The 21,137-nt window shown below is 39.1% G+C and overlaps 1 protein-coding gene across 2 annotated transcripts; it reads left to right on the forward strand.

The window, feature by feature from the left end:
- Positions 1-1,106: 1,106 nt before the first annotated feature.
- RNMT (RNA (guanine-7-) methyltransferase) lies at positions 1,107-20,148 on the forward strand. Of its 2 annotated transcripts, XM_010082197.1 has the most exons (11): positions 1,156-1,389; positions 2,536-2,544; positions 3,626-3,752; positions 5,234-5,356; positions 6,593-6,708; positions 10,048-10,229; positions 10,826-10,990; positions 12,084-12,201; positions 14,528-14,629; positions 17,095-17,128; positions 19,431-20,148. In XM_010082197.1, exons 1-11 carry the CDS (start codon positions 1,156-1,158, stop codon positions 19,466-19,468), a joined length of 1,248 nt encoding a protein of 415 aa, XP_010080499.1. In that variant the 3' UTR covers positions 19,469-20,148. The 2 variants fall into 2 exon arrangements, with proteins under 2 accessions (XP_010080498.1, XP_010080499.1); XM_010082196.1 differs by lacking the exon at positions 2,536-2,544 and having other exon boundaries at positions 1,107-1,389; positions 3,620-3,752.
- The last annotated feature ends 989 nt before the right edge of the window (positions 20,149-21,137 follow it).

Raw genomic sequence — 21,137 nt, forward strand, 5'->3', positions numbered from 1 at the left:
AGTCCCCAGGGCCTAGGCCGTTAAACGGAGGGGGGAGGTGGCGCCACGGCCTCTGTCGCTTCTTGGCGCTTTGTGGGCCGCGAGCGCTGTCTCGTCCCGTGCCCGGTTTCCCAGAAGTTTGAGTTCTCCAGCTTTTCTTCCAGAGGAGCGGCCCCCTGAGCACTTGTTTGCCATCACCACTTATGAAATTCTGACCGTTTCTGAACTTAAGCCTTAAAAGCACCTGGTAAAGTGCTCGGAGCAGCTGAGTAAAGATAAGGAAAGGGGTGCTTCTTCGGAAGCTTGGATTCAGTGCTGTGCCACCGTGGAAAAATTATTTCCACAAGGCGTGCTTTGAGGCCATCTGTTGAGGAAAGCTCTTCTGGGGGCTCTGTATGGTGGTCCACGTAATGAATACGTTTTGGCCCTAATCAGGCCAGTGTTTTAGAAAAGGAGTCACCAAATTATCCTCTCCTATGCCTTATTGAAAGGTAGGTGACAGTGGTCTAAAGAAGGCTGGGATGTGCTGGAGACCAAATGAGATATTTGTGGAGATACAGAAAGGCAGTTACAGGTAAAGATTCCTGGTATGAGTTAAGCTGGAGGCATAGTGGATATTCTGGGCAAACTTGAAAATCCACAACTGAAACGAGAATTTCCTCTTGAAGTCCACCTTGGTTTTTTTTGTGGAGGGCATCCATTTGAAAGTGTATGAGATTAAGTAATACATTTATTAATTTGAGGGACTCTGGCAGCTTGTGGTTCTAAACAAACTGATTTGTAGGCTACTTTTTATGGGGAGCAGAAAATGGAGGTTACACACTCAAAACCAATTACACTTCGCAGGTGAATCAATAAAGATAGCTAAGAAAGACTCAAACATAGAAAGTAAAGATTTATCTTAATTTGGTCTTAGAATGAGAGTACTTTGAAATTAGACATATTTTATTGTGCTATCTGTATTAAATAAATAGTCAAATTTGAAGTCTGTATGTTGTCTAGGGCGAAGGCGTTACTTTTTTTTTTTTTTTTTATAATGCCAGTGTTATCATTGAAAGTCATGTCCATAACCACGAGTAAGTAAAATTCAGCACTGAAAATAGTTGGTGTGGTTTTTTTTGCCCCCTCTGTAGATTTCCATTCTGATCAATGGACAAGGAGACTAAACTGTCAGAAATGGCTGATTTAACCAAGACAGAAGAACAGGAAGTAGAGAAGAGTTTGGATGAAGAAGTGGAGAAAACAGCTTGTACTTCAGAGGCAGATTCAGGTAGTGGTTGTGAAGGCGGTAGCACAACTTCAGGTACAGTGCACTCCACTGAAAACACTAAAGAAGTTGATAGTGATAATCAGGATGTCAGAGGAAAAAGGAAGAATTTAGATCCGGAAGATGAGCCTTCTAAGAAAGTAGTGAGTATAATTTATTTTGAGCTGTGTTGAAGTCTTTTTTTCAAAGCCTTAGCTCAAGAAAAGATTCAAATTATTTATGCTAAATGTACGTGAACCAGCATGAAGCACCAAATGTCAAAATTTGTGGGTAGCTTCCAAGAAAAATAATACATTCAGAAGTTATGTTGGGCTTAATGGATGAGAAAGAGGGCCAGTAATTAGAATGTTAAGAAATCTGATCTCAGCACAGGTTTAGTCTAAGATTATTGTTCCATGGTCTATGTGGTAGCAATCTGGTAGCGTAGTGCAGGATTTACTGTCACTAGTACAAGTCATGTGTCTTGAATTGATGTGTTTTGTATGTTGATATCTTATATGTTAGCATAGTTATCTGTGAAAGGGAGGTTCTTCCCTAAGATAGATTTTGCCCTCTAATTTGCTCAATAAGGTGTTGTGTAATTTAGAAAACTCTACGAACTGCATCCCGTGTCATATAATTTCAGTATGATTTGTTAGCAAAGTGAAGTACAGAAAGGTTTACAGATGCTGCTTTTTTTTTTTTTTTAAGACTGCAAGAGTAGCAGAAAATATTTGTCCTTTTAACTATGAGGGTGAAGAGGATAATGTTTGATATAACGCTGTCCTTTATTATGTATGAGCTTGTAGAAGCTGATAACTGTACTAGCTGGTTTAATTTTGACCTTTTGGGATATTCGAGTATAATTTGAAAGCATCTTTGACCTAGTGTTTTGTTTCTCTGATCACAGTTTTTCCAGGATGTTAATTTATGGCTAAGCAATCTCGTAAAATAAAGGGTGCCCTTTGTTGTGGTAGAAACATTACTAACTCTTTCATCTTTTTAGTAAGGTAGTTCTGGGATAAGGTTTAGGTGGACAAGAAATACGTTGGTTTTGTGTAGTTTAAGGGTGTAGGGAGGTGATTGCATTGAACGCAGCTGCCAGCATCTAGATGTTTTTGCTGATGGCTGCTTGCAACTGTGCTTGCAGCAGCTGAGATGCATTAGTGGAGTGTATGAACGTGTCCCCCACACTTGTCAAAGTCAGCCATTCTAGCTTACATCACCTTCAGTGGCCATTCAGGGAGCCATCTGTGCTTACCCTAAAAAAAAGACTAGAAATGGTCAAAATGTTTGTTAGCATCAGTCAGCCGAGTGTGGTAATAAACAGATGATGGGGTTGTAGAGATGATAGACTAGTATGTCTGTGTTTATGCTGAAGGTTACCAAAATTATGTGAAGCACTGAAGAATTCCTTCTTTTCCCTTGAGGAGCTACTGTTTGAATAATAAGATATCGCGATGTTGACTTTTATAGTCAACTGTTGGGAATGCTTTTAATTGCTGTGGGAATTCGTACTGGCTGGAGCTTTGTGGCATGTTTGCAGGTTTTAACTGGGAATCCTTCGGTCTAATTTGTGCTGTTTTTTCAAAGGCTTTTGTGCCTCTCAGAATTTGCGTTGGTTCTCCCTGTTCTGTTACTTTGTATTTTATTTATAATTTATTTTAATTTCATGTGTGTAACTGAAGATAATTTTCAAGGTGAAGAAATGTTAGGAGCATAATATCAGGATGTAGACTGCTTCTCTATGTGACATGGGAGAGAAATCTCATGGAGTATTTGCAGTTAAGGCTAAAGCAGAGACTACAGCTGACTGTTAAGCATTAAATGGGATATGTTGTCAAGTCATTACTCTCATTCCCTTACCATAGCCTATTTAAAGCTCTGGCAGTTGGATCATCCACTTAGGGCTTTATGCAACATCAACTAGTTGGCATTTTGGTTAAATTGACAGTTTATACACTTCTGTTAGATGTAAACACTGAATTTCTGAAACGGGATTTTTGAAGAAGCTTAAAGTTCCTCCAGAAGGAACATCCTCCTCTTATCCCAGGCTTGAGGGGAATGAAACTCATTCTTTGAGAGTGGTGAGAGTATTAGAGAACTGAAAGTTAATTATTTCTGTGAAGAAAATGTACTGGGCATCATCCATCAGAAATTACTTGGACCAACTGGAAAGGGGATTAAATTTTTAAGGGAGATGTCTCTGTGATAATTGAAGTACTGATGTCAGTACCAGGAAAGATATGGGAAACATTTTTATGTATCTTATCATGGTACTCTTCATAGTATTACTTGTTTATTTCTTAAATGTGAACACAGGTCTTTTGATCAAATTAAAAAGTAAGAGAAAGAATTCACTGCTTGAGTCTATTCCTTCCCTAATTTCTATAGCGTGAGACAGGCCATGGGCAAGCTGTAGCTGCACATTACAATGAACTTCAAGAAGTTGGACTGGAAAAACGTAGCCAGTCACGCATATTCTACCTCCGTAACTTTAATAATTGGACAAAGAGCGTCCTCATTGGTAAGCTTCCTTAATTGTTTGCTTAGACTTTAATAAAATGTAACTAATTTTTGTATCAAAATGAAACTTTTTTCTGCTTTCTGATGTTGATTATGGCACTTTGTCTTTTAATACATAGGAAGATTTTCAAGTGCAATAAAATATCTATATTTATTTTTATTTTGAATCTTTGTGATAGTGTTTTATATTGTTGGAGTGCCAAATATATGCTAAAGTTTTAAAGATAAACTGATCTGAAAAAACAGAGAAAGTTCATACTGGAAACTGTTCTCCTTCATGACATTTTTGAAGAGAAAGGTACAGCTTTAAATTGTAAAGAATCTATCTGTTCTTGTTAGATTGAGCTGTTCTTGTTATTTAAATCTATCTCATAATTCCATAGCAGTCTGTCCTTAGGTCTAGATTAGGCAATTCTGTAGGAAACTTGAACACATAAATGTTTTCTGTTACCCATAGTCAACGGTTTAAAAAGATGGAAAACTAGAGGATGTAGTTCTTTAAGAATCAGGAGCTTTTTATAAAAGGTGAAGTCTGCTATCCCACAGATTGATTCCAAAATGAGGAAACAAAACCATCAGATATCTCAAAAAAATAAAATAATTACTGGCAGAGCACCACAGATTGATGAAGAGGGATCCATGCCAGGAGATGTTGGCACCATTTGTCTTATCATGCTGCTCTTTGTTGTGTTGCATCAGAGCAGTTAGAAGCAATGTTTCGGTTTATATAAAGACTTCCCTGGAGCCTGTGGTAAAGCCTTTCAGTCATGATGAATTTCAGTAGTGTGACATTATAGCAGTTGTATCCAAACATATTTCATGTCTCTTACTGTGAAGTAAAGTTGCTAGCATGCGGATATATTTTGCATAATATGCCAACATCAGTCAGAGCAGAGATAATCTAGACAGAGTGGAGACAGAAGAGAAAATGAAATTGGCATATGTAGGGTAAAAAGACAGCAAACAAATATCTAATGTTATTGCAAGGCCTAGGAGAGACTGAGTGGAGAGCATTTTGCATTTTTGTAATGTGATGCAAGGAAAAGTTGTGACTGATGCATTTAATTGGCTTTTACTCTTTTGCAAAAGGCTTTCCTATGCTTTCAAATAACATCTGCCTTCGTTGTAATGGTAATGAGAGGGAACCCTGTTTCCTCACTCACGGGTGGGGTGGTTGTTTACTGATGTGCAGGTTTGCCATTATCTGCCAGAGAAACAGTTCAGAGCTTCAGTCCTGTTACATGCAAAGCACATTAAGCACAGAAAATATTCATTATCTTCTCCATAGTTTTGAAAGTTTGTGGTGAAACCATCATTAGTGGTTTCTAGAAGAGTTTTAAGTCTGTAGTGTTAAGAAGGCTTATAGGCAAAGTAAATTCTGAGATGTTTTAAAATTCTCAAACCCTTTTGGTCCTTTAGGGATCTCTGTACAACACAAGTGAATTAGAGACCTGCATATGTGTTCTGTCTTTATTTTTCTAGGTGAATTTATAGACCGGGTACGACGGAAAAAGAGTGATATAACTGTTTTGGATCTAGGATGTGGCAAAGGTGGAGACTTACTGAAATGGAAAAAAGGCAGAATTAAAAAACTTGTCTGTACTGGTAAGAAGACACAATAACTTTCTAGGGAAAGTACACCAGTGTTTTATGGGAAAAACAAACACATCTCCAGTCTTTCATTATCTCCTTTTTTAGTAGACCTGAGAATGCAATGATATACCTTCAGTCAAAAAGTCGTCTTTTGTCTTTTAACCTGAAGATACTGATTTCATTGGCAGCATAAGAACCATTGATTTTCTGTGTAACGAGCTTTCAGTTCAACTTGTAAATAAAAACTACTATCAATAAAGAAATACACAATTACCACAGATTGTCTTAGGCAAAGTGCAACACTGCATAAAAGACTAACATTTTATATTTTATGTATTTTCTTACACATCTCGTCTCTTGTAGTGTTTGTAACTGTTCTGAAAATATGCATGTAAGAGTTACATTTAAAAAAATCAAACAAACACCACAGTGGTTTGACAAAAAAACCCGGTCTGATTAAATAATTTTTCATTTAATTAGTTTGCTTAAATGTTGGGAAGGAGATACCATCTTCCCTTCTCCCAAAAAGCATGCCAAGGATAATCAGAGCAAGCATTGTTTCAAATTTAATAGATACAAAAATTTCATGGGCTTCCAGTAGTGGGAACTGTTCTGGGTATTCTACATTTTACAGATCTTCTGCCTTTCTTTTCTGGTTGGCAGTTTTCAAATGCAGTTAATGACAAAGTTCTTATATAAATTTATTGCATATTGTTAGTTTTGATATTATTCAGTGAAACTATGCCTGAGAAAAGAACAGTCTTAAAAACAAAATTAAAAAAATCATGATGCAATATATCAGCATATATGACAAATATATGCATTTCAACATCTTGTATATTTGTAAAAAGATTAAGAGCTTTCAGTACTGTTAGAGAAACTCTGGGAGCTGAGCTGTTGTAGCTAATGCATACTAGACTCTTAATGCTAACAGCACTTAGTATCAATCACCTAGTGTCCATCACTTGGAAGTTTTGGAGGCTTGCTTTGCACTGTTGGGGATTGGAGCTTTCTAAAATCTACAGTTTACAAGTTTTTTCTGAAGTAAAGACTGAAAGTGACAAAGAGTTATAATCCCAAACACCTCCTACAAATTAACTTCCCTCTCTGCAAATTAGCAACAAAAGTGTTTGTTCCCATCAAAGTGTAACTGAAGGTCAGCTTTTATCCCTGCTGTAATGATCTGCTCTATTCCTGTAATCATTCCAGTTCATACTTTTTTTTGTTAAAATTTCTCTCTCTCTTTAGATATTGCTGACATTTCTGTGCAGCAGTGCAAGCAGCGATATGAAGACATGAAAGCCCGATGTCGTTACAATGAACATATTTTTGATGCAGAATTTATACAAGCAGATAGTACCAAGGTACAGTTCCTATGCTTTATAGTATTTTGGAGATTTAATGTTCTTGTGCTAGGCAGGTATAGGAAATGATGCTAGTGCTGTAATATTTAGGACATGTATATTTTTAAGATCAGGTTGTTGTGTTGTCAGGAGAGTCAACCATGCAGGTTACTGAGAGGTAGTTAAATGTGTTTCGTTACTGTTTTACAGTGTAACATTGTTGAAGCCTGAATGTCTTTTTCAGATAGTAAATCTGGTGCTTTCAAGTTCTTTTACTTGACAAGGGGCAGGGAATGACTACTTATTTCTGTTGTTCTGGTAGCTGGCATGGGATGTTGGAAACTGTTTTGGTGGATGTATTTTTTTACACTGGAATGAATAAGGGACATTTTCTGTTTTGACTTGTACATTTTGCTTATCCCAGTATTTTTTTTCTACCGGCATTTTAATTACTGTAATATATGTCTTCAAAACTTGTGTGATAGAACAGATTTCTTAGACAGTCTGGAGGCAACATTGAATGCATTGCTGAGGCTTAGGAGACAGTCTTGTAAGCAGCACTGCTTTTGCGTCCTGGAAGTGCAGGCTGAGAGTGCTCTGCTGGTGCAGGCTGAGGGACAGAGCCTACCTGCTTCCAGCATATCTGTGCAAGGCTGAAGCTGTTCTTCCCAACCTTGCAGGAAGGGTTGTTGGTTTGGATTCTAGATTGCCTCTCCTTCTTCTGAGGAATACAGTGTGCAGTTTCCAAGTCATCTCTCTTGGCTAAAAATTACAGTCAGGGTAGAGAGGAGAGAGCCTTGGCCAGGAGAGAAAGGGATATTTTCGTGTTGCTATTACAGCTCAGTCTTCTATCGTGGAATGTTTTGAGTTGGAAGGGACCTGAAAGATTATCTAGTTCCAACCCCCCTGCCATGGGCAGGGACACATTCTACTACATCAGGTTGCTCAAAGCCTCATCCAGCCTGGCCTTGAACACCTCCAGGGATGGGGCATCCACAGCTTCTCTGGGCAACCTGTTCCAGTGCCTCACCACTCTCACAGTAAAAAACTTCTTCCTTATATCTAATCTAAATCTAATCTACCCTCTTTCAGTTTAAAACTGTTACCCCTCATCCTATTGCTGAGTGCCTCCCCATCATTCCTGTAGGCCCCCTTTAAGTACTGGAAAGCTGCTACAAGGTCTCCCCAGAGCCTTCTTTTCTCCAGGCTGAACAACCCCAACTTTCTCAGCCTCTCCTCGTGTGGGAAGTGCTCCAGCCTTCTGGTCATTTTTATGGCCCTCCTCTTGACTTGCTTCAACAGGTCTGTGTACTTCCTATGTTGGGGGCCCCAGAGCTGCATGCAGTACTCCAGATGGGGTCTCATGAGGGCAGACTAGAGGGGGAGATTCCTTGACCTGCTGGTCATGCTTCTTTTGATGCAGCCCAGGATACGGTTGGCTTTCTGGGCTGCAGGTGCACGTTCATGGGTCATGTTCTTCTCATTAATCGGCACCCCCATGTCCTTCTCCTCAAGGCTGCTCTCAAGCCATTCTCCACCCAGCCTTTATTTGTGCTTGGGATTGCCTTGACCCACGTGCAGGACCTTGCACTTGGCCTTATTGAACTTTGAGGTTTGCGTGGACCCACCTCTCAAGCCTGTCAGGATCCCTCTGGATGGCATCTCTTCCCTGCAGTGTATCGACCACACCACACAGCTTGGTGTCATTGGCAAACTTGCTGAGGGTGCACTCGATCCCACTGTCCATGTCTCCGACAAATATGTGAAACGACACTGGTCCCAATACCTACCCCTGAGGAACACCACTTGTCACTGGTCTCCACTTGGACATTGAGCCGTGGACCACAACTCTTTGAGTGCAGCCATCCAGCCAATTCCTTATCCACCATGTGGTCCAACCATCAGATCCATGTCTCTCCAATATAGAGACAAAGATGTCATGCGGGACAGTATCAAATGCTTTGTACAAGTCCACGTAGATTATGTCAGTTGCTCTTCCCCTATCTGCCAATGCTGTAACCCCATTGTAGAAGGCCACCAGATTTGTCAGGCACAGTTTGCCCTTAGTGAACCTGTGTTGGTTGTCACCAATCGCCTCCTTATTTTCCGTGTGTCTTAGCATAGTTCCCAGGAGGAGGATCTGCTCCATGATTTTGCCAGGCACAGAGGTGAGACTGGTCTGTAGTTCCCCAGGTATTCCTTCTTTCTGTTTTTAAAAATGGGGGTTATGCTTCCCCTCTTCCAGTCAGCACATGTGTTTTCTGTTGCATGCTCTGTTCTGTCTGTCCGTGCACACAAAAGTTCATCTCCCTGACTTGGTATCTCCATCATCTATGTTGTATGTAAAACAAAATCTTCCTGACAGCTTGTCTAGTTCTGCCCACCACTGTTTCTCAGTTTCCTGCATCTCTTTCTCAAAATGTGGAGGGGGAGTAAATGAACAGCTAAAATTGCTATGGGTATGTGGAGCGTCCATTTTTGTCTTGCCACATACAGAACATTAACAATATGTGGCATGAACTGGTAGAGACTGGGAGTGAGTGAGTGGATGGGAAGTCTGAAAGAGAAGAGAAACTGGGGTAGAACAGTTAAGTACGAAATATTTGAAGTATGGAATGCATATCATGGGCCCTGGGAAGAACTTTTGTGCTCCTACGTTATTTGTGGTGGCTACTAGTATTGTGAAAAAGAAGCCTGAGCAAGAAGAGTTAGAGAACTGCTGAATACAGGGTCAAACTGTGGCAAGCTTTAACCTGACAAATATCAAGGGCTCCAAGTTCTTCGGAGCTACAGGTTTCCTTATCTGGGATGGGGAGGAGTACATTGGTACACATGTACATATGTGTGTGAGAATACAGACAAATACAACTTGGTGGGCTGGCAAGTTGCTATATTTAAAACAACCCCTCCTCCTCTCAATTATGTGTTTAATGGGTCAGTTCTCATTACAGAGACTTAGTAAACTGAACATTTGTTTTATTACAATAATTGTTTCCAGCTAAATGGTGGCTGGTTATAAACCTGCAGTAGTAAAATATCTCTGAAAATTATTAGGTAACTAACCTTGGGTTTTGGCCTTTCAGGTGTAGTGGTGTTACTTGACAACATGAAAAGAATTTGAGCACATTATGACTTTGAAATTTGTTGTTTCCAAATGTTGTGTATGGTTTTCTATGTAGCAGAGTACATTTTCTTACTCTTACCTTTTTCATCTTGTTCTTGTTGAACCTGTGAATGAATGAGGGCTGAAAGGAACAACTTCAAGGAATTATGAGTAGTGTATTTTTTGGAAGATTTAAGTGAATCATGCTTATTTCTGTAGCTTTTGTTACAAATTTTTTTCTTCTTAATCTGTTTCAGGATCTCTTGTCTTCCAAATACAGTGATCCAGATATGCGCTTTGACATTTGCAGCTGTCAGTTTGTTTACCATTACTCATTTGAGACGTATGAGCAAGCTGACATGATGCTTAAAAATGCTTGTGGGAACCTCTCTCCTGGAGGGTATTTCATTGGCACAACTCCAAATAGCTTTGAACTTGTGTAAGTATTTTTATATTGTTAGTCTTTCAAAAGTCTGTGGAGCATTGTTAAGTGATCATCATTCTTACAGTGGTCTGATACATTTGTGCAAACAAAAGCAAGTTTTTTGCAACAATTTTGTATTCTAGTCAGGGAAATCTCACGTGTGAACTTGACTCAAACAGGTAAATCTACTAGTCCTTGTCCCTTGCACCCATGGCTCTTCTGGTATATAGATCTTCATACATAAATCTTCTGTAGCAAATTAAATGGTGGCAAAATAGCCACAGCCTGGGGAATAAGTGTCAGGGTTTTGCTGTAGTTGTTCCAAGAAGCCTGACTTGTCCATGTAGACTGTGTCTGGGCTAAAGGTTAATTTTCTAGGTCCATTTAGTCCTTGGTATGTTGTATAGGAATGATAAACTGTTAAAACCTGGTATGCTGCTTCTCTTCATTTTGTTGGTTTCATTGCCTTATTAGGGAGCTGGGAAACTACAGATATCACTGAAAGCTGTAGTACTGGGAGAAACACTTTCAGGCCTCTTATGTGTAGTTTTCTCTGCGTGTTAAATTAAAACCTGGTCGATCAATGTTTTTTTTTATATGTTATTTTATAGAAAACGACTTGAAGCTTCAGAAACAAATTCGTTTGGGAATGAAGTATACAGTGTAAAATTTGAAAAGAAGGGAGAATATCCCTTGTTTGGCTGCAAGTATGATTTCCACTTGGAAGAAGTGGTTGATGTCCCTGAGTTCTTGGTTTACTTTCCATTACTGGAAGAGTAAGTTAAGTTTTGAATTCATTATGCAGTGAAAGTTGTGAAACATAATAAGCATTTGTTTAGCTTGTGTGTCATTGCATAATACTTGCAGAAAAATATATTTTGGCTTTCTTATTATATTTGTCAGTTCTTCAGTTTTTGTTGTTTCTCAAAATGAAGAGGTTTCTTGTATTTCCATCCACAACTGTAATCTGTCCATTGCACTCAGTTGAAGGTGCTGTGGTCAGAAGCTGTGAAGACTTAAACTAGGTCTCACACAAGAATGTCTGTATGTGATATGTTGGATCTGTCAGCAAACCTTTAGTGCTGTCAACTTTTAGCTTCTTTAATCTTCACTTTTCTGGGGGTTTCATTCTCTCTCTCTTCTCACAACTTTCTTTGGATGTTATAGGATTTTTCCTATGACTTAGTTTTTTGTCCTCTAAATCTTCTTCATCCATGAGCATATATTTTGCTGTTACCTCTGGGTGAATTCAGGTTTGTCTTTCCCAGCCTGTCTCCCAAGGGACAGATAAATGTTTCCATGTTCAGGTTTTTCCTGCCATTCAAGCTCAGTATGTTTGTTAAACAATATTAAGCTTTCACTTCAAACCTGTATATTTTCAAATACTTCATTTGTAATTCTCTCTGAAAAATACCAGCATCTGTCACTGACACCTGTAACTTCTGTAGTGTATGACCGTCATGTCTATATATAATTGAGATGTGAGGCACTAAATCTGGTAGAAAGAGGTTCTCTAAATACATCCATAATAGCTGACATGGGAGGATGATGATATTACAGGGAAATAGCATAGTCTGTCTGGAAGTTCGCATGGAACTTACTGACTTCTTTGTGTTGGGAGAAGAGAAATTTTTCTATTGAAATGTTTGTAATGACTTCTGTATAGATTTTGTTGTCTTAATTCAAAAAAGTACAGTTTGTGGTGGTAGTGCAGTTTTTCATCTAAATGTCTTTACCAAAAAAAAGGAATTCTAGAAAGTGTAATCCTAGTGAATACCATAAGATGTCACTGTGGTTTAAAATTATTCTTTTGAAAATAAAACTACAATAATTTTGCAGCTTCCCTAATTAAGCTTATTATTTTGACAGAATGGCAAAGAAGCATGGTATGAAACTAGTCTACAAAATGACATTTCGGGAATTCTATGAAGAAAAAGTCAAGAATGAGGAGCATAAAATGCTGTTAAGGAGAATGCAGGCCTTGGAGGTAAATATGGAGTTAATTTGTTTCATTTAAATAGTATTTTACATCCTGTTAATTATTTGTGCAATAATTGAAATTCTTGTTGTGAATGTTGTGCAATTAATTAAGGGTTACCAGTAGCAGAACTTAACTCCTGTGGCTGAAAGAGCGACTGTGGTGGGTTGACCTTGACTGGCTGCCAGACACCACCAACCTGCTTTGTTACTCCCTTGAAAAACTTGTGGGTCAAGATATGGGGAGATTGCTTAGCAACTACTGTCACAGGCAAACCAAACTAAACTTGGAGAAGATTAATTTAATTTATTTACCCCCCCCTTCAAAATAAGAGTAGGATGGTGAGAAAGAAAGACAAACCCAAAAACACCTTTGCCCCACCCGCTCCTTGTTCCCAGTCTCAGCTTTGCCCCTTCAGTCCTGACCTTTCTTACTTTCTCTCCCTGCCTCACAGCGCAGGGGGATGGGGAATGTGCGTTTTGGGCAGTCTGTAACACTTTGTCTCTGCCTCTCCCTCCTCCTTGCACTGTTTCTCTGCTCCAGCATGGGTCCCTCCCATGGGGTACAGTCCTTCACAAACTGCTTCAACTTGCATTCTCTCTGTGGAGTGCAGTCCTTCAGGAACAGACTACTGCAGCATGGGTTGGTTCCTCACAGGGTTGCGGCTTCTGCCAGAAAAGCTGCTCCTGATTGGGCTCCTCTCTGTGGGCCATGGCTCCTACCAGGAGCTTGTGCCTGTGTGGGCTCTCCACAGGCTGCAGCTTCCTTCAAGGCATGTCCACCTGCTGCAGTGTGGGGTCCTCTGTGGGCTACAGTGTGGATAGCTGCTGCACTGTGGTCCACCAAGGGCTGCAGAGGGACAACCTACATCACCATGGTCTTCTCCAGGGGCTGTTGGGGAGTCTTCTCCAGTGTCTGGAGCACCTCTTCCCCCTCCTTCTTCTCTGGCCTTGGTGTCTGCAGCGTAGTTTCACATTTTTCCTCACTCCACTTTCACAGCTGTTGCGCAGGTTTTTTCGGACTTCATTAAATATGCTTTCCCAGAGGCGCCCCAGTCGGGGCTCAGCTTTGCCCTGTGGTGGCTCTGTTGGCGCTGATGGAACTGTCTGTGTCTGGGACAGCCCTGGCCCCGGCTTTTCCTCACAGAGGCTAGCTCTGCAGCCCCTGGCTGCCATCACCAGGGCACCAGCACCCAATAGAGTGAGTCAGTTATGTGGATAAAATTTGAATTTTGAGGCAAGTTTTAATTTTTATTAAGTAGCAAGCAGAAACACAAGAATAATGCCTGGTGTCAGATAATGACAATCCGTTTCTTCCTCAGCAGAGAGAGACTGAAAGCTGGACCTTTGTGCAAGCAATATCGATTGAAAAGACAAAGTAATCTTTGTAGGAGTAAAAGGACAGGCTGTGTTTGTAGAAGAAAATGGTACTTAACTGTAGTTGAGCTTATGTTTTTGCCCAATGTTTTTGCCTTTTTATCCTCAAGCTCTTATCCTGGATGACTTTAGCAGCTTCAGAGAAGCTTTGCAGTGCCATCTCTGAGACTTTGGTTTTTACTTACAGTTCCCTCTGCTTCCCTCCTACCTCAAACAGTAGAATTTTTCAGCATAAAAATATCAAGTCAACTATCTAATGACTTATCAAACTGAGGCACATGGGCTGCAGGTGGACTTGACTACTGTCCTTGTTGACTCTGAAAGGGACAGTGCTTTGTGTGGTCTCATATTGCCAGCAGCTTGATGACACAGCCTTTGACATACCAGCTTCGTTCTTAGAAAAGTAAGAGTTGTCTTAAATTAAGCCACTTACAATTGAGGACTGCATTGTTAAGTACAGAACACCATGCAGTAACTGGGATCCTTAATAAGTATATATTAGTTTTGAAGAATCAGTTGTATACTTCTGTTTCAGCTCCTCTATGTTATTAAAACATTTTAAGCATTCTGATTGAAATACTACGGTTGCTTATTTCTTTTGCTTGAGAGATGATGGCTTGTTCAGTTGCTGTTCTGAAAGAGGATCTATCTAGGTAGTACTCATAATTGGATGTACACGCAGAATAATTTTTATAGTTATTCTGTTTCCCATTCTGTTTCCCCTGTTTTGGAAACATAATACAACAGTTAATTTCTAAATCCTGGGTGTCGGATTTTCTGGGATGCAAGGAATATCAGACCTGATCTTATAGGTCTATGAGGGAGAGATGTAAATTTAAGAATCTTTTAATGATTAACTGACCTCTGTTCTGGGCTATGTTGTGACAAACCCTTGACTGATGTGACTAATGTATCTTAACTACACAATTAATTTCTTCTTTTTTTCCTGTGTTCTCCAGCCATATTCTAGATTTGGTGATTCCAGGCTTGTTTCTGATAAACCTGATGATTATGAGCATGCAAAAGAGTTCATCAAAGATGGCAAAGCAAAGTTACCATTGGTAAGTTCCTTCTTACTTCATGAGCAAATGGTGTCTAAAATTGAGGTCCCGACCTTTCAGACATGTGATGCCTTCTTGATTTTAACTGCAATGAAATTGGTATGAATTTTTCTGTGCATGTGAAAAATCGTAGAGCTGCAAGGCTGAGGAGTTCATCTAATCTATACCCCATACTGAAATTAATTTAATTCGGTAGATATAGGAATTTATGACCATGCAAAAGGGAAGGGGTGTTTTGCCATCTCCCTTGGCAGCTGTTCTAGTATAACTCTTCTTAATTTGGAGAATTTTCTTATTCTTCTGGATCTCCAAACTACCGATTTAAAGCTTTAGTTTTTTTTTCTTAATCCTCTGACAGGAGAGTTGAAAACTTTCTTCATAATGCTGTATGTATTTGAAATCTTAAAAATTGTTTTTTCTATTATCTTTTTGAGTGAAGAAGATCCAGCTCCTTTCTCAGACGATTTTATTAAAGTTCAGTAAATGCTATTTTTTAAAATCTGCTATGCATTCAATTTATTTTTTTTTTGAACAGAGCTCCTAGAATTAGACTAGTCCTATGTGCATAAAACTAAATCGCTATATTTCTGCCCTCAATTTTATTAAATATTACGTTCTGTTCACATTCTGGAATGAAAAGAAACTTTCTTTGTGATGATTGTAATCTTACTGAAAGAATACTGAACCATCTTTAATGGAGGTCATATTAGATTTTAGATCAGTGGTCCAATTAAATATCTTTCTGCTTCTAGTCCTGTCTTCTAATGCCCATACTAATTTTCTGAGCTTGCTGTCTTTCTCATATTTTTATAGAGAGTTTTTCTTTCTTCCATTGTCCTAGCAGTGCATGACAGTGTTGGAGTTGTCTGCAGCTGGTCCCCTCCCAGCCTTTCATTCTTCTCTATTGGTCTCAGAGTTGGGTGCATGATGGACAGGAGTCTGGACAGCTGATGTTCCTGGGAAGGAAGCAGGAGGACAAGCAATGTCTGCTGTCATTTTTCCCTGCGAACTGCTGCCATTTGACCATTGCCTCTCCATCTATAGCCAGGCTAGCTATTCAGGGTAGTATATAGCTGTGTGTTTGCTTCTGTCTGTGCTTTTGGGGAGTCAGGCTGGGTGGAAACCTTGCAAAGGCTTGGTTTCACCTAACTATTGATGCTGAATTAATCCTGATAAGTAATGTTGGTTCTTTCAGTCTGAGCTTTAGGTCTTTTTATGCATTGAGGCTCTTTGACAAGAGAGAACCAAAACTGGAAACTAGTTTCAGTAAAGATCGTAGTTTTAGTAAATCATATGTGGTTACTGATAGATGGCATCCTCTGTCATTGTCATAGATGTAGCATGAGGCTTGTCAGCTTGAAGTTTTTCCACTTGGATTTTTCTTTTTTTAATCATTGGTTTATCTACTGTTCATGTTCTGAATTCTTGAAGATGTATTCCTTTTACTGTGTATGTAAAAGTCCTACATCAAGAGGGAAAAGAAACCTGCTCTCTTTATTTGAAATCTAAACATTTTAAAAAGAAGAATGCATCTAGGAAATAAGCTTAAGAACATGAAAATGGTCAAGTCAGACCGAAGACGTCTTTTGCCAGCTGCCGTGTCACCTGACAAAGAAGAAATCTGCTTGAACAAGCTTCTCTTCACTGGTGTTTTAAAAGATGAATCATGTGGTCAGGATTGGTCATGGATAGCATATGGGCTAAATCATGCCCACAGTGAGGATTTACTGGGCAGGGACGGAGTGGGCAGAGCAGAAAACCAGCTCGTTGTTACCTCATGCTTCTTAATTGGTAAATGCCAGCAGTTTTTTCTTGCCCTGCTTTCATCCGAAGGATGAGGTAGATGTAGGTTTCCTGGGATGCAAGGCAGGCTGTTTTTTCACAATGTGTGAACTGGGTTGGGAGTTAGTCTCCTGCAAAGAGATTTTTTTTTTTTTTTTTTTTTTTTTTGTGGGCTGCAGGGAGGTGTTAGGTGGAGGCAGGCAGTATTCCTAGGGAAGGTGATAACACTGCAGCATAGGGCCTCCTCTTGACCTCTGCATGAGTGCTGGGCATCTTCGGGCAGAAAGCAGCTTGAGCCAGGTCAGGGAACACTGTTCATAGAATGAACATGATTCTATGATTCATTCTATGAACACTGTTGTGTGGTAATGGGACCCGGCGTGCTTCTGCATTGCAGAGGCATCCAGCCCAACAGACTGTTGGCCTGTTCTCCTCTTACCTGTGTAATCTAGGTGTGTTCCATTATCTGGGGTGTTCCAATTACTTATCATAGTTGTTTGAGCTATAAGTATCTGTGGTCTACAGTAATGCTCTTCTCATCCCTAAATAGCCAGCCAGTGTGGGTGGTTAGAAGTTGGTCTATGACAGATTGATAATCCTGAGTTAAATTGGTGTTTTATTGTTTCTTAATTTTTTGTTGAAACTGTGGTGGTTTGTGTTTGTTTTTTTTTGTCCCCTTCTAGGGAACCTTGAGTAAATCTGAGTGGGAAGCAACAAGTAAGTATTGTTTTGAAAACTCAGTATTGACTGAATGACTGCTATGCAAAGTGTGTAAAATAGCTTGTTGGTTAAGGAAGAAAACCCAAATTTTAATATAACAAGATTTTATTATTTGTGTTAATCAAATGCCTGTGTATAGATTATGTAGTGCACATATCTAAAGAAATTAGGAGGGAAATGTGTAAAATAAGTTCAAATTTTACTTTATTTAAGTAGCTTCTAGCACGTAAACTTTGGGGCTAAAATAGTTTGGCCTTACCTTAGGATGTACAAAAAGAGGATGCCAGTGTTAAACGATAATTTTGCTAGTGTTAGAGGATTAAATACTGTACTACTGTTTAGTACACTTTTCTAGTTGACTGATAACAGCACAATATCAAAGAAAATCCAGTTGGGACATACATTCACCACAGAATCATAGAATGGCCTGGGTTGAAAAAGACCTTAAAGATCATCTCGTTTCAACCCCCCTGCTGTGGGCAGGGTTGCCAACTGCTAGAGCAGCCTGCCCAGGGCCCCATCCAGCCTGGCCTTGGAACACTTCCAGGGATGGGGCATCCACAACTTCTCTGGGCAACCTGTTCCAGTGCCTCACCACCCTCTGAGTGAAAAATTTCCTCCTAGTATCTAACCTAAATCTCCCCTCTCTTAGTTTAAAACCATTCCCCCTCATCCTGTCACTATCAACCCCTGTAAATAGTCTCTCCCCTTCCAGTTTGTAGGCTCCCTTCAGGTACTGGAAGGCCGCAATGAGGTCTCCCCGGAGCCTTCTCTTCTCCAAGCTAAACAAGCCCAGTTCCCTCAACCTTTCTTCATAGGAGAGGTGCTCTAGCCCTCTGTTTTGGGAAGACAGGGTCTGAAGCTTTACTCTTTGTCTGTAGCGCTGTTCGTTTCAGAAATAATTAAAGCATGGATGGTGAAGAGGTATTTGAATGTTTTATAAAGGGAGGAGAAAAAAAGTCAATGCCTCAGACACTGAAAAGGATACAGTGTTGTTAAATATGTCTTGAAATTTTGTGAGCATATGCCATGGAAAACTTTTGACAGTTTTTTTTTTTTCTAGTGTTGAGTTTAATAAAACTCAGATTTAAGGGACTGAGAATTCTAAGGATAAAAATTGACTCTCAGAGAGATTATTGCTAACTTCTGTTGCTGCAACCAACCAGCATTTGCATTTTTGCAGACCATTTTACTGGTTGTGTTAGTGGTTTAAAAACAAACAAAAAAAGCTGTTCAATTCATGAATGAAAAAATCTTTCATTGGAGTGTTTGCTGTCTTAAATTGTTGTCTGTATTTTAAGGGTATGAATCATAAGGCAGACATTAATTCCAGCAATGTAAAAGTATTATGTAAACTATTAATCTAATAGAGAGGGGCTTTTTATACCTTTAAAGGTTCAGTGATGACTGTATTTTTTAAGTAATCTCTTTTTGCGGAGAGATTTGTAGTACAAAGCTTCTGATAGTTAGGGTAGAAGCACAGCTTGCTTGTTACGTGGAACTTCACTTTGCTTTGTCACTGAGGCTTATCTTGAAATATTTCCAGTGTCGCTACGGTACCTCATCCATCAAAATGAAAGCTGAGTTCAAGTGGAAATCCATAAATTATTAATTAGAGTCATGGTCTCAAGACTGGTTTAACTTATATGTCTGGTATGAAGCACAGAATTTCTGACGTAGCTGGCATTGATTATATGCCAAAATAGTGTTTCCCGAGGGTGCTGGTGTGGACTGTATGAGTATCTATTTCTAGAGTCATACTATTCTGGAGTTGAGAAAATTCCACGTAGCATTTGTAAATGTTTCTTATTTGTCCATGATATTTTAAAAGAGCAAATCAGTATTTTTGTACCATGAGTTTATTCACTTTTGATTAAAAAATGAAATTGATCGTTTCACCCCTAATTGTCCATTAATACGTGTACAAAGGAGTCTTTAAACTTAGTTGCATATGACTTTTTATGCAACAGTGACTATTAATTATGTGTAGAATGGCATAATAATGAATTACATTCAAATTTCAGAAATATTGTTAACTGAATTTAGTGTTGCATTAACCTTATCAACAGTATTTAAAATATTTTGCTTTTGTGCATTCTTAGCTCTGTTGTGAAAACATGTCTAAAACCATGCTGGAATTGAAGGCTAGAGTTACTCATTGGGAAGCCATAGTAGTTTTTATAATTTCAGTAACCTGCTAACAGGTTGTTTGGGCAGAGTGTCAGACTGTTTACATTTTGAAAACTTAATTGAGTGGCAGAGGAAGCTGAAACTTGAAACACTCGATGTTCTTTTTTAGGTATCTACTTGGTATTTGCATTTGAGAAGCAACTGTGAAACTTCATATACTGGATGCAACAAGAAGAGATCATATCCATATGCAAGTTGGAATGGTCAGAAATCCATTGTGGCAACTATTTTTTTATTTTTTATTTTTTAATTATCAGAAGTGTGCAGGACACTACAAAAACTAGAGCAATCTCATGATTCTGAGTTACATTGCCTGTCTGTGACAGATGGACTTGTGTGTGTATATATAAGAAAGATTCCGAACCAGTCTTTCTAAGCATTTGTAAGCAATCTGCATGCTCTCAAAACTCATGTTTGAGCTTGATACAACTTTAGGTTAGAAACAAAGGTTTTGTTATTAGAAGTATGTTTGTGATTACAAGCCTGACCCTGCACTTTGTGAAGTTGATGGAAAAATATTGTTGACTTCGGTGGTGCAGAATGAGGGCCTAAATATTGTACTGCAGAGCTCAGTTAATTTAAAATGAGATCTATTCAGACATATAGGGTATGTCTACATTGCATGCAGAGCTAAATGGCAAATAGTACCTGAGTTAGTTTGAGTACCTCTGTGCTGTGCTCAAGCCTGCAGTGTAAATCTACCTTAGTGGTATTCAAGTTGTAGTTTACATGGTAAAGTCCCATGATGTTCTTGTTTTTCATGCTTGCTGATATGTAGTGTCATGTCATGGTGCTTTCAAGATTAAATGAGTTTGCTCTGTACAAAACTACTCTGAAAGTACTGAATTTCTAAAGTTTTAAATCTCTATGGCATTTTTCCAAATATGATTATGCGGTAATCAATAACAGCTGAACATTTTCTATTGTATTCAAAGACTCTCTGGACTTTTTTGGTAGTTTTAATGTCTTCTGATTAGACAGATCTTAGGATGTGTTTTTTACTTGTTTCATAAAATTCCAAATGGGCTCAGCAGAAGGATGAGCTGTTAGTGGTGATGGGACCCCGTTGCAGTCCTTTAAGGCATTAGGAAGCATGGTCACATACCGTATCATGAACCAAAAGGGGAGCCTGTGTAACATTTGAGGATATTAGAAGTTCACTCTGGATGGAAGGGCTGTGTATGTGTGTACACACCCCAGTACATGTGAATAACAATCCCCAAATTAGAGCCAAATATTATGTTTGGCAGTGTAATCTAACTATATCAGTAGGCAGAACTGTACCTAACTACCATCTTGTCTGCCTGTCAGCCTCTTAGATCTGGTTTAGGAATTTCTGATACGGTGTTTGTTCTGCTTTCCACATGCTTGTAGCTGCCCACTACTGAGAGGGCATTAGTACTTCGTGGTTTTTCTCTCCCATCTTGGGCTAACAGTAGCTGTTGGCTGCTGTTGGCTAGTATAGTTTACATAGAGTTGAAATGATGAAATGTTGATGGTACCTGAGTGTTTTGAAAAGTTATAATAAACCTAGGAAGGAACATTTCTGTTACAGCGTTAACTGTTATTTGAGTTGGTAGTTGCATTGCTTTCCTTCTGTAATTAGGTCATACTCCATGACTCCTGATTTTTTTTTTTTGTTGTATAGCAGAACACTTATAACCTTCAGTAGAATCGCAGTCAATTCTGCTGCTGCAATTAAGAAAATAAGACTCTTGTGTGCTAGAATTAATACTCATGAAACTAGATGAAAAATGATGACACTTCAGAAGTGCTGAAATGTTTCATTGAAATTTGTGTGTGTCAAAGCTAGTTT

This window comes from Pterocles gutturalis, unplaced genomic scaffold, assembly GCF_000699245.1.
Source record: "Pterocles gutturalis isolate BGI_N339 unplaced genomic scaffold, ASM69924v1 scaffold18104, whole genome shotgun sequence".
NCBI lineage: Eukaryota > Metazoa > Chordata > Aves > Pterocliformes > Pteroclidae > Pterocles > Pterocles gutturalis.

Bases quoted from the DNA above. Each gene is read 5' to 3' on its own strand.
- RNMT (XM_010082196.1), top strand. From the start codon at position 1,129: ATGGACAAGGAGACTAAACTGTCAGAAATGGCTGATTTAACCAAGACA. The intron at 1,390-3,619 runs GTGAGTATAATT...TAATTTCTATAG, and splicing joins ATGAGCCTTCTAAGAAAGTA to CGTGAGACAGGCCATGGGCA. The intron at 6,709-10,047 runs GTACAGTTCCTA...AATCTGTTTCAG, and splicing joins TACAAGCAGATAGTACCAAG to GATCTCTTGTCTTCCAAATA.